The sequence below is a fragment of the Geotrypetes seraphini genome, chromosome 5 (genome assembly GCF_902459505.1).
Source record: "Geotrypetes seraphini chromosome 5, aGeoSer1.1, whole genome shotgun sequence".
Lineage (NCBI taxonomy): Eukaryota > Metazoa > Chordata > Amphibia > Gymnophiona > Dermophiidae > Geotrypetes > Geotrypetes seraphini.
In genome coordinates, this window is record NC_047088.1 from 206,880,520 (window position 1) to 206,893,821 (window position 13,302).

Consider the following 13,302-nt stretch of genomic DNA (forward strand, 5'->3'; position numbering starts at 1 on the left):
CAGTCTCTCCAATTGGCTGGAGCTCAACGTACCACATATAACATAGGAACATTAATTTTTTTTCCTTACTTGTATAGTATTCCCAGTGATGAGAGCTAGTAAACAGCTAAGATTATGGCAAGAAATTTTCAAATTTGGTCTCTGTTCTGAGAAAGTACTTAAATAGGCCTGAGAAAGTACTTAAATAGGCCTCACTGCATTTGCATGTTATAACAAGGAACAATATGAGGGGCTTAATCGAAAGGGACGTCTAAGTCTGTTTACGTCCATCACGCAAGTCATCCAAAGTTAAAAAGAGCCTAAGACACATTTTCGAAATAGATGTCCAACTTTTTTTTTGGCTTTCGAAAATCGTCTAATTATACGTCCTGCCGATCTGATCGTCCAAGCCGCTAAATTGTCCATCTTTATACCACATTTCCGTCCAACTTTCCGTCCAAGTCCAAAATGCCTAGAACAAGCCCTGTTGGACATAACATAAGAAGTGCCTCTGTTTGGTCAGACCAGAGGTCCATTGTGCCCAGCAGTCCGCTTGCGCGGCGGCCCAACAGGTCCAGGACCTGTGTAGTAGTCCTCTATCTGTACCCCTCTATCCCCTTCTCCTTCAGAAAATTGTCCAATCCCTTCTTGACGTGGGAGGGGTCTGCAAAGTGATGGACTACACACCCAGACATGCCACCTAAATAGTGGAGTACCTTACAGGGCACTGCTGTGAACTTCACAAAAAGGGTGCCATGGCTTCTCCTCACTGCAGCTCCCTTATAGGTGATGGTGATCCCCCCAAACCACTTCCAGAATCCCCTAGACCCACTTATCTACCACCCCAATAGCCCTTATGGCTGCAGGAGCCATTTATATGCCAGTCAAAAAGGGTTTTGGGGGTGTATAAGGCAGTGCACATGTTTCAATATCAATGCAGTGATTACAGGAGCTTATGGGCATGGGTCCTCTTCTCTATGGGTCCCTAACCCACCTCCAAGATGACTTAAGCTGCCTCTGGGCTGGACGACTAGGCTTTCCTATGCCAGGCGGCCAAGTGATGATGGTCTGGAGGCTGAAATTTAAAGTTGTAAATAAAAGTTTTATGGGGGTGATCACTGGGGTAGTGTGTGTGGGTCTGTGTTATGTATTTGAAGTGCTTATCTGGTGAGTTTAGGTGGGTTCAGTCTATGCTCCGTTGTTAAACTTTCGGTTATACATGCTGTACGATTAAGTCTAAGCCGGCCCACGTCCTGCCCTCAACACGCCTCCCGAAACGCCCCGTTTAGCTTTGGACGTTGAGCAGTACTATGAAGGCCTAGGTCGTTTAGAAATACGTCCAAAACCCATTTTTATTATCGGCATTTGGACGTTTTTGAGAAATGTTCGTCCAAGTGCTGACTTAGGCCGGTTTTTGGACGTTTTTCTCTTTCGATTATGAGCCCCTATGTCTTTATTCTCACTGAGTCTTGAAAAAGCTGCAATGGCATGAGTTCATCAGTGTACTGAGTTCATAGCTCTCTGACATAGAGTCCATAAATAACTTGGTTAAGTTCAGGCTGCCCTATAGGCTGCCCTATATTATCATCATAAAATTGGACTTTCGACATAGGTGCCCTGTTATAAAATTATTTCCCCCTTATTTATATCTAAGTATTAAATATATTTTTTGTATTGTTTGTAGGCTACATTTAAAGGATGGACAGAAATTATGTATGCAGCAGTTGATTCTCGAAACGTTAGTATATATTTTAATATCATTTTATAATTAAATCAAGGCATAAATAATGAAATATTAATGTCCATTGTGTCATGCTTTGAGTTATAAACTGCATGTTATTAATTATCTGTTTAATGTAAAAGTGAATGTCAAATTTTAAATCTAATGGTACACCCTATAGCTTGTGGGTATTAATATTTGAGATTTTTGAACATGCTGTCAAAACTGATTGTGCTTCTTCTTGCTTATGGATCATTCCACATCAAGTGGACCAATTTTGAAAATCATCAACGACGACCTCCTCCAATGTGGACATTCATTAGGGTCTCAAACTAAATCATGCAAAATTTTTGGGCTGGATCTATATTGGTTTGAAACTTATAGACAGCTGAATGAAGATCACCTTTAGAGTACCACACTCCTTATAACACAAAGGGCTCCTTTTACAAAGATGCGCTAGCGGTTTTAGCGTGCGCTAGCCGCTACCACCTCCTTTTAAGCAGGTGATAATTTTTCAACTAGCACACGCTAATCTTGTGCATGTGCCAAAAATGTTAGCGTACCTTAGTAAAAGGAGCCCAAATGGCCACTTTGTTCAGGTGCTGCAGACCAACAAAACCTGTCAGGGGACTGAAATTTTTTAGGATTAGTACAATTCCTGGTACTAAGTTCTTGTGAAAAGTTTGGAACTTGCTTCCTTTTTTATGGGCCAGTAATCTATGTGAAAAATGTTACAATAAGAAATTTAAGGCTTACTTTTGACTCCTGATTGCTCCTAACCTGTACTTTCAAAGTCATAACTGGACTAGTAGTCATGGCCCATGATGTACATAGAAAACATAGAAGATGACGGCAGAAAAGGGCTACAGCCCATCAAGTCTGCCCACTCTGCTTACCCACCCCCTGTCTATGCCCTAATGACCCAATTTCCTTATCTTGACCCTCGTAGGGATCCCACATGGGTATCCCATTTATTCTTAAAGTCTGGCACGCTGTCTGCCTCGATCACCTGCACTGGAAGCTTGTTCCAATGATCAACCACTCTCTCTGTGAAGAAATACTTTCTGGTGTCGCCATGAAATTTTCCGCCCCTGAGTTTGAGCGGGTGCCCTCTTGTGGCCGAGGGTCCCTTGAGAAAGAAAATATCATCTAGGATTTTGCACTAGGAGGCTTTTCAGCCAACTGGAAGCAAATATATCTAATATACATGCGCACTTCTATTTGCGTGTTCCGTGCGCTGTAGGTCTGTGGCCGAAGTAGTGCGCATGCGCACTAATATGTCACCAGCACAAGCCGGACTGCAGTCAGATGACGATCTCGGTTCCTCCTGCCGCCGCCGATCTCCGTTCCTCCTTTGCCGCCCACCCCCTTCTCTTCCCGCGGGCCCGAGTGGCGATTCCAGCAGTGTGTGCATCAGTCTTCACACGCTTCTTCAGGCACTTCTACTGCCCTGATTTGCTCTGCTGCGTCTCTGACGATGTCATCAGGGACGTGCCAGAGTAAATCAGGGCAGTAGAAGGATCCGAAGCAGTGTGTGGAGACTGATGTAAGCGCTGCTGGAATCACCACGTTTGTAGTCCGGACCGCGGGAAGGGAAAGGGGGGGTAGAGGAAAAGCTAATGCTGCTGCACAGGGAACTGGTGGGGGGAGGGAAATGGAGGGGGAGGGAATGCTGCTTTGGACAGACAGACAGAGGGAGGAAGGGAGACAGAAAGAAAATAAGAAAGACACAAGGGCAGGTGCACAGGGAACTGGTGTGGGGGGAGGGAAATGGAGGGGGATGGAATGCTGCTTTGGACAGACAGACAGAGGGAGGAAGGGAGACAGAAAGAAAATAAGAAAGACACAGGGGCAGGGAGATACAGAGAAAGACAGACAGGCAAAGGGGGACAGAGACAGACAGAAAGGACAGCGGGAGCAGCGTCAGGAGGGGTGCGGGATGCGGCAGTGGGAACTTTTCCAATGGGTGCAACTGGGTGGCTGTCGGGAACCTCTGATCAGGGGCAGAGCAAGGTAAGAGTATCATAGGGATAAGAAGGAGGAGGGGGGATAAAAAAGGAAGGGATGCCTACTGCTGAACAGGGGGAGAAGGAAAGAGATGCTGATGGACAGGGGAGGTGAAGAAAAAGGAATGGAGGACTAATGTTGGATAGGGGGAGAAGGAAAGAGGTGCTGCTGGACAGGGGGGAGGTAAAACAAAGGGAGAAGGGCTGCTGCTGCATAAGGAGAGCAATGAAGGGGTGGTGGTGGACACAGGGGAGGTAAAAGGAAGGGAAAATGGACAGGGGGAGCAGACAAGGGGTGGTGATGGACAGCCAAGGAAAAATAAAGGCAGAAAGAAAGAAAGCGGCTAAGGAGAGAGAGAGAAAAAAATAAAGACAGACACACACACATATGTTCTAGCACCCGTTAATGTAACGGGCTTAAAGACTAGTAATGACATAAAGACGTGATGTTACTTTTTAATACAAATTTACACCATTTTTGGGTGCAAATATCTCTATTGTGTAGTTTTTTTTTATTTTTTTATGTCATTTGAAAGAGCATCTTTTTTTATTGAAAAAGTCACCCTGTTTCATCTTGGACCCGACCTTGATTTGATCAGAGATAAGGTCCCAAAGACATGCATCTTTTGCAGATACATTGTTATGCAGAACCATCTTTGGCACCCTATTGTGTAACAAGCAATTGAGCTAGAGATCATACATTTTACAATGCAGTAAAGCTTGTTGTGCTTATCATCTTTGCTCAGATATATTTTCATAAATTAGTCATCAAAGTTGTTGCACAATTGTGTTATGTTAATTACCTTGCGTTGGTCAGTGGTAGTTGAGCCTCTGCCAATGCAGCAGAATTGGCAACCCCATCTCCTAGAGGCCACTCCTAATAGCCAAGCAGGGTACCAGCCAAAGGTTGCCAAGCTCTGTTTAAGCACAAGACAAGAAAAGGCACAGAATAACAAAATTGCTTAAACTGCAGATTTTACAAAAATTAATTTAATGTGTTTCCTGACTTGCAAAATATTTTTGAACATCCCATCAAGGGTTGACAAAGTGACTTAAATGTACTGCCTGCTTGATGAAGTCGTGGGTGAATCCAGGGTAGTAATAATATGTTTTCTAGAACCCAACAGGTTCCTTTTTGATGATGTGAAATCTAAGGAGCATTCATAAATATTTGAAGTGACTCAATTTCATCTTTTTATTCAGGCATTGATTCTGGGAATGTTGGATTACTGCAGTATCTTGTATTTACCATGCTCAGCAGCTATAATAAAACAATTACAGACCATACAAAATATGAGTTATGATTGATTATTAGCTTTTTTTTCTTGAATAAACATGACTATATATCATCAGTTTATTTCAAAGTACATTGGTTTCCTTCCTGTTCAAGCCCAAATTTTATTTAAATGTTATTGTTTATTACACAAATTTTGTATGGATTTGCACTCATTTATCTGCATGCTAGATTTGTTTGACTGAAGTGGCTAGATTAAGGAGAATTCAAAAACCCTTTGCTTACCCCCAATTAAGGGAACAAAGAAATTGAAGATATTAGAAGGATTATTGCAAAATTGGATATAGAAGTTATAGATTATAGAGCTTTACAGAGAAAAATTAAAACAATGTTATTTCAGAAATATGTTAATCTCAGCTAAATTGAGGATTATTTAACTGTAATGTTATTATCTGTAATTCCTGGAAATATTCAGTTTTTATCTTGATTATAATCCTCATGGAACTACAAGGCCAAGGCGGAATGTAATGTCATGTTTCTAAGGGGTGGCTAATAAAATAACCTTACAGCAAAAATCACCCCAGTATAAGCAAAAATTTCTTCCAAAGCTACAAAACTAGTGCTTAAAGGGACACAGTATGGGAGAAGAAACTCAAATGTGAGATAGTAAGCTTCAAAAAGCAGATTACTAGGCATCTACTCAGCTGCTTATAGCCAAAGGCAGAAACCCTCTGGGTTCCAGCCGCACACCATCATAGGCACCCCACTGTGTGCTAATTTAGTGCCTTTAAAAGTGCATTAAGGGCTAGATTCACTAAGGACACCAATCGTGTCCTGACCACTTTACGATCACTTAGCGACCCCGACCCGATTCACTAATCTTCTAATCTGATCTGCACATGCAAATGAGGGGGAACAGCATGCAAATATAGGCAGGCAGCAATTCACTAAAAAAAATGAGGGATACCGACTGGGCTGGCTGATGAAAAAATAAGCGACTGCCCTGCTCTCTGCCCCAACTCGCTACCATGCTCTCTGCCCCGACTCTCCTCTTGCCGCCCTTCTCTCTGCCTCGACTCGCCGCCTTGCTCTTTGCCCCAGCTCTCCTCTTGCCGCCATGCTCTCTGCCCCGACTCTCCTGCCCTTCCCCGCAGTGCAAGCTTGTGGGTTTAAAGCGGGTTAAAACCACGGGCTCGCGAAGTAAAAAAGTTAAAAAAAATAATAATTCAGAAGTTCTGTAAGCATGCGCAGACCATCTGTAGGCAAAGAAGATGGTCTGCACTTACATCAGGATTGCTGTTCAGCGATCCGTGCGGTCGGTTGGGGGCATGATTCCGATCGCCCCCATTTGCATGCAGTCGTGACGTGAGTCAGGCGGCCGCAACCTCATGGATTGGATCCGTGATGTTAGTGAATCTAGCCCTAAGTAATTAAATAAGCTAAACATTACAAAGCAAAAGAAAAGAGTTTCTCTGCCCCCAATCTGTGAGCCAACAGGAAAAAAGACAATCAGCAAAGCGAGTATGTTCAGCAAGCAGTAAATAATGATTACTTAGCTGAAGCCGCTGGAAACGCTGCACAATTGATCTGTCAGTTGTGTTTTCTTTCTAAATGCAGGTACCATGTTCACAGACTGTAGAAAAATAGAATTTGGGGGTGCAAATAGTTGACCAAAATATCTCGTTCCTCAATTGAGATCTCACATATGTGGCCAATCTACCAAGAATTGTCATAGATGCAAGCTAAATACTGACCCCCAAGTTGGAGGCTAGATACTTGAAGGGCAGAAAAATGTTTGTCTTCTAGTACACTTGCAATGAATGAGGTGGTATCATTTGAAATTTTGTTAATGCATATTTTAGTTGCATCAGTGGGCTTGAATTGATGATTTTCCCTTGTCCAAGCAATTGTATGATCTTTGCTAAACCTCTCATCCTGAACAGGTCTGATTTGATTCAGTATTCTCCTTTGAGATAAAGAAAAATTTGATATCAGGGGACACTTTTGTCGTAAAAGTCAAACAGATCCTTTGGTGTCAAAATTTGGTTCTTGAGAAGGCACTGTAAGCTAGCACAGGCAGCTAAACATTTTATACCATACCATACTGATTCTTGTATTCCGCAAATGTTGACTAGGAATCATTGCAGCTTACATAATATTAAAAATGATACAGAGGTATATACCACATGTACATGAAAGCACATTTACTTACCGTAACAGTTGTTATCCAGGGACAGCAGGCAGCTATTCTCACATATGGGTGATGTCAACAGTGGAGCTCGGATGCGGAAGCTCGCAAGCAGACTTGCTTGAAGAAACTCGAAGTTTCGAGGCGACCGCACCGTGCATGCGCGAGTGCCTTCCCACCCAGCGTAGGGCGCGTCTCCTCAGTTCAGATAGCTAGCAGAGAAGCCAACCAGGGGAGGTGGGTGGGTTGTGAGAATAGCTGCCTGCTGTCCCTGGATAACACCTGTTATGGTAAGTAACTGTACTTTATCCCAGGACAAGCAGGCGGCCTATTCTTACATATGGGTGACCTCCAAGCTAACCAGAATGGGATGGTGGGAGCGTTGGCAAATTAGGAGAATAAATTTTGTAATACTGTTTGGCCAAACTGTCCATTCTGTCTGGAGAAAGTATCCAGACAATAGTGAGAAGTGAAAGTATGAACCGAGGACCAAGTAGCAGCCTTGCAAATTTCCTCAACAGGAGTGGACCTGAGAAAAGCTACTGAAGCTGCAATTGCTCTAACTTTATGGGCTGTGACTCTACTGTGTAGGGGTAATCCAGCCTGGGCATAGCAGAATGAGATACAAGCAGCCATCCAGTTGGAGATGGTACACTTAGATATAGGACGTCCCAACTTATTTGGATCAAAGGAGACAAAAGGTTGAGGAGCAGTTCTGTGTGGTTTGATGCATTCCAAATAGAAGGAAGTATGTTTACAGTCCAGAGTGTGAAGAGCTACTTCTCCAGGATGAGAATGAGGCTTCGGAAAGAACACTGGAAGAACAATAGATTGATTGAGATGAAATTCCGATACCACTTTAGGGAGGAATTTTGGATAAGTACATAAGACCACCTTATCATGATGAAACACCGTGAAAGGTGGATCAGCAACTAAGGCTTGCAGCTCACTGACTCGTCGAGCAGAAGTGAGGGCAATAAGAACCACCACATTCCAAGTGAGATACTTCAGATGAGCCTTGTCAATTGGTTCAAACGGAGGCTTCATCAGTTGAGCAAGGACAACATTGAGGTCCCAAACCACAGCAGGCGGTTTGAGAGGAGGTTTGACATTGAAAAGTCCTTTCATGAATCTGGAAACCATCGGATGAGCAGAGAGGGGTTTCCCTTCAATAGGCTGATGGAAAGCCGCAATTGCACTGAGATGGACTCGGATCGATGTAGACTTGAGGTCAGAATTGGATAAGTGCAAAAGGTAATCCAAAACAGAAGATAAGGAGGAATGCTGAGGCTCCTCATCATGAGAAAAACACCATGGAGAAAATCTAATCCATTTTTGGTGATAGCATTGTCTAGTGGTAGGTTTCCTAGAAGCCTCTAAAACGTCTCTTACAGATTTAGAAAACTGAAGAGGGGTCATGCTGAGAGGTACCAAGCTGTCAGGTGTAGAGACTGCAAGTTGGGATGAAGCAGAGATCCCTGACTCTGTGTAAGCAGAGAAGGAAAAACTGGTAGAAGGTATGGTTCCCTGCTGCTGAATTGAAGTAGAAGGGAGTACCAAGGTTATCTCGGCCACCGAGGAGCAGTCAGAATCATGGTGGCATGATCGTTCTTCAACTTGACCAGAGTCTTGAGAATGAGAGGGAATGCATATAGGAAGAGATTCGTCCATTCCAGAAGAAAAGCATCTGCCTCGAGGCGATGAGGAGAGTATATCCTGGAGCAGAACTGAGGCAGTTTGTAGTTGTGGGAAGCTGCAAAGAGGTCTATCACAGTGTTCCCCACTGTGAAAAAATGTGATGAAGAGGCGAGGAATGGAGTGTCCATTTGTGAGGTTGCAGAAGACGACTCATGTTGTCCGCCAAGCAATTTTTCGCCCCTTGGATGTAGACAGCTTTGAGGAAGGTGTTATGGCAGTTTGCCCAGTCTCAAACCTTCAGAGCTTCTTGACAAAGGGAGGCAGATCCTGTCCCTCCCTGTTTGTTGATATAATACATGGCGACTTGGTTTTCCATCTGAATGAGGACTACCTGGTCGTGAAGAAGATGTTGAAAAGCGTTGAGAGCCTTGAGGATCGCTCTAAGTTCCAACAGATTAATATGACACTGACGATCTGTACTGGTCCAGTGGCCTTGTGTATGGAGGCCATCGAATTGAGCGCCCCAAGCGTAGGTCAAGGACTCTGTCGTGAGGACCTTCTGATGGGGTGCGTTTGAAAAAGCAAGCCTCTGGAGAGATTGGAAGAGAGCATCCACCAACGGAGAGACTGCTTCAATGAAGGAGTGACTGTTATGTGTTGAGAAAGTGGGTCGCAAACCTGCGTCCATTGAGATGCCAGGGTCCACTGAGGAATTCGAAGTTGAAGTCTGGCAAAAGGAGTCACGTGTACTGTGGAGGCCATGTGACCTAGGAGTACCATCATGTGTCTCGCTGAGATGGAAGACTGGGAAGACACTGTATGACAGAGTTGAAGAAGATGTTGTTGTGGGAGGAATGCTCTGCGTTGGACAGTGTCCAGAACAGCTCCAGTGAATTGTAGATTCTGTGAGGGCTGAAGTTGGGATTTGGGAAAGTTGATTTCGAATCCCAAACTTTGTAGGAACCAGGTAGTCCGTTGGGTTGCTACAATAACCCCTTGAGATGTTGAATCTTTGATGAGCCAGTCATCGAGGTAGGGAAATACCTGAAGACCATGGTTCCGTAGAGCTGCTGCTACCACTACCAGGCACTTGGTGAACACTCTGGGAGATGAAGCCAGGTCGAAGGGCAGCACTCTGTATTGATAATGCAGATTCCCCACCCAAAATCTGAGATATGGACGGGAGGCCGGATGAATGGGGATATGAGTGTAAGCCTCCTTGAGATTCAAAGAGCATAACCAGTCATTCTGCTCGAGAAGGGGATAAAAGGATGCCAGGGACAACATCCAAAATTTTTCTTTGACCAAAAATTTGTTGAGAGCCCTGAGATCCAGAATGGGCCGCAGATCACCCATCTTCTTCGGAACAAGGAAGTAACAGGAGTAAAACCCCCTGTTCTGCTGTTCCAAAGGACTGGTTCAATGGCATGGAGAAGAAGCAGAGCTTGAGCTTCCTGAAAAAGAAGGGCGGTCTGGGAAGGATTGGAAGGATACTCTCTTGGAGGAAGCTCTGGTGGAACCTGAGTGAAATGAAGAGAGTATTCTTCCCTGATGATAGTGAGCACCCAGAGGTCGGATGTAATAGTCATCCATCGGTGGTAAAAATGATGGAGACGACCTCCTATAGGAGGAAGAGAAGTCAGAGTCAGAACGGTAGAGGTTATGCTCTGTTTTAAACAGTCAAAAAAGCTGAGTAGCCTTAAGTGCAGCAGAAGGTTGAGGTTTTTGTTGCTTCTGAGGCTGCTGTTTTTTAAGAGGAGGGCGATTGTAAGGAGCCATCCTCGGAGCAAAACGCCATTGATAGATAGGAACAGGGCATGTAGGTTTGGCAGGAGCTGGCTTTGGCTTAGGTCTGACAATAGAAGCAAAGGATTTTTCATGTTCAGACAATTTCTTGGTGGCTGCCTCGATAGACTCATCAAAGAGGTCATTGCCCGCACAAGGAATATTAGCTAAGTGATCCTGAAGATTAGGGTCCATGTCAATAGTACGAAGCCAGGCAAGGCGACGCATAGCTACAGAGCAAGCAGTTGCCCGGGCAGATAACTCGAAGGCATCGTAAGATGACCGGAGGAGATGTAAGCGGAGTTGTGATAAAGAAGCAAGGACTTCTTGAAATTCAAAGTGCTTTTGAGTATCCAAATAAGTCAAGAATTTTGGTAATAGAGAAATGAGGAACTCAAAATAAGTAATAAAATGAAAATTATAATTGAGGACTTTAGAGGACATCATGGCATTTTGATAGATGCGACGTCCAAATTTGTCCATAGTTTTCCCTTCCCTTCCAGGAGGAATGGTGGCATAGACCTTGGAAGGATGGAACCTCTTCAAGGAGGACTCAACTAGCAGGGACTGGTGAGATAACTGTGAGTTGTCAAACCCTTTGCGATGTATAGTTTTATACCTAGAGTCCAATTTGCCTGGAACAGCCGGTATGGTATAAGGTGTCTCCAGGCATCGACCAAAAGTCTGAGACAAAAGCTTGTGAAGAGGAAGCTTAAGAGACTCTGCCGGAGGTTGAGGAAGATGCATGACTTCGAGATACTCCTTAGAGTATTTGGAACCAGCATCTAATTGAAGATCCATGTCAACAGCCATCTGACGAAGAAAAGATGAGAAAGATAGCTGATCTGCCAATGCTTTGCCTCGAAAAGGACTCGAGGACGTCGAGCCAGTCTGGGTCAAAGATGAAGCTTCGGCAGGAAAAAAGGCATCAAAAGAATATGGAGACTTGGACGAAGCAATCGAAACCGCTGCATCCTCGAGGTTCGGAAGTGGAGACCTCGAGCGAGGAGTCAGCGGTCTAGTCGAAGTAGGAGTAGAGCAAGGCTTAGTTGAAAAGGGATGTTCTTTAGAAGAAGAACTATGCCTGGAAGTATACCTCGATGAAGGCCTCGATCGTCGGTGAGAATAATGCTTGGAAGCAGATATCGAAGATCGAGGAGACTTCGCCTCGGAGACAGAAGCAGCCGATGCCACCAAAGAATGGATAGGACTGGAGGCTGTAGAGCGAAACTCCAGAGGCTTGATGGAAGAACCTCGATGCACTCCCAAAGACTCTGCTCCTTGTATAGAGTGTGAGGATTCCTGCCGAGGCACTTGCAAAGATTCTGCTCCTTGCTTCACGTGCTTGGATACCAGACCAGACACTCGCAGAGACTCTGCTCCCTGCAAAGAGTGTGTAAGTTCAGACTGAGGCAAAGAAAGCGGCTCGACCTCATGGGAGTCTGCTGAATGCCCAGGCTGGATGAGAGGAAGAAGCTTCGGTCCCATATTAGTAAGGAATTGAATGAATTGCTTCTCCAACATGGTCTGGAAAGAAGCCGGCAAGGATGGATCTGTGTCTGAAACCGGACCACCTACTTTGGCTGGAGGCTCCACTGAGGCAGTGTAAATGTGCTTCGACTTGGAAGTCTTAGGCACTTTAAGCACCAGCACTGGAACCTTCTGCTGAGCTATCGGACCTGAGGAAACAGGGGAAGATACAGCAGGTGTCGTCGAAGAGAGAGCTGCTGCAAACGACGAAGGTCTGATGAGGCTCGAGGTGGAAGCAGTAGAAGCAGGAGGAGTCTCGGTCGAAGGTGAGGCCGAGGGCGCCTTCGATTTGAGGGATCGGAGGAAGAATCCATCCTGAACAGCTTCTCCACCAAAAGGTGACGACGTTTAGGGGCTCGAGGTTGAAGAGTAGCACAGCGCTCGCACGACTTCGGGTGATGTTCCGGCCCAAGGCACTTGAGGCACCGACGGTGAGGGTCTGTAAGAGAATCCCACGCTGGCACTGGCTACACTTCTTGAAGCCCATTACAGGCCGGGACATAGGAGGAAAAATAGCCGCCGCAAGATCGAAGCCCTTGGGCTGCGGCCGAGTGGCTTGCCCCGGCAAATGGATGGAAGATTGAAAAAAATTAAAAAAAAAAATAGAAATAAAAGAAATAAAGAAGAATATCGATTCGTGAAGAAAAAAATACAAACCGCGGTTCAGAGAAGGCACGAAGTAATGAAGTTAAATGCAGAGAGTCAAAGATGGACTTCTCGGCTCCGCGGAAAACTGAGAACTGAGGAGACGCGCCCTATTCTGGGCGGGAAGGCACTCGCGCATGCGCAGTGCAGTCAACTTGAAACTTCGAATTTCTTCAAGCAAGTCTGCATGCGAGCTTCTGCATCCGGGCTCCGCTGATGACGTCACCCATATGTGAGAATAGGCTGCCTGCTTGTCCTGGGATAATACGTTGTAACAGATCAGTGCAGTGAAGAGAATAGATGTGTTTTCAGTACCTTCCTGAATTGGAAGTATATGTTAAGTCGTTGTAAGTTGCTTGGACTTCAAAGGTGGTCTTGAAGAGAGCTTTTCTCCGGACCTTGCATGGGGGAGGGGAGTGGCAGCTTCCAGCGTTGCGTTGTCCTCAAGTCATTGAAGGATTGTAAGATCGGGATGGCAGAAGTGAGTCCAGCTGAGTTTTCTCCATATATGGCTTTATGGACCATACATGCAATTTTGAAATGAACCCTGCTTTTAACTGGTAGCCAGTGCAATTCC

The 13,302-nt window shown here is 45.0% G+C and overlaps 1 protein-coding gene across 1 annotated transcript in view; it reads left to right on the forward strand.

Moving 5' to 3' along the window:
• LOC117360618 (sodium channel protein type 2 subunit alpha-like) overlaps positions 1-13,302 on the forward strand; it is a 349,967-nt gene that overhangs the window by 286,910 nt on the left and 49,755 nt on the right. Inside the window, exon 23 of the mRNA XM_033944654.1 lies at positions 1,664-1,717. Within this exon, the coding sequence (XP_033800545.1) occupies positions 1,664-1,717 (54 nt within the window). The remainder of the gene's footprint in view (positions 1-1,663; positions 1,718-13,302) is intronic.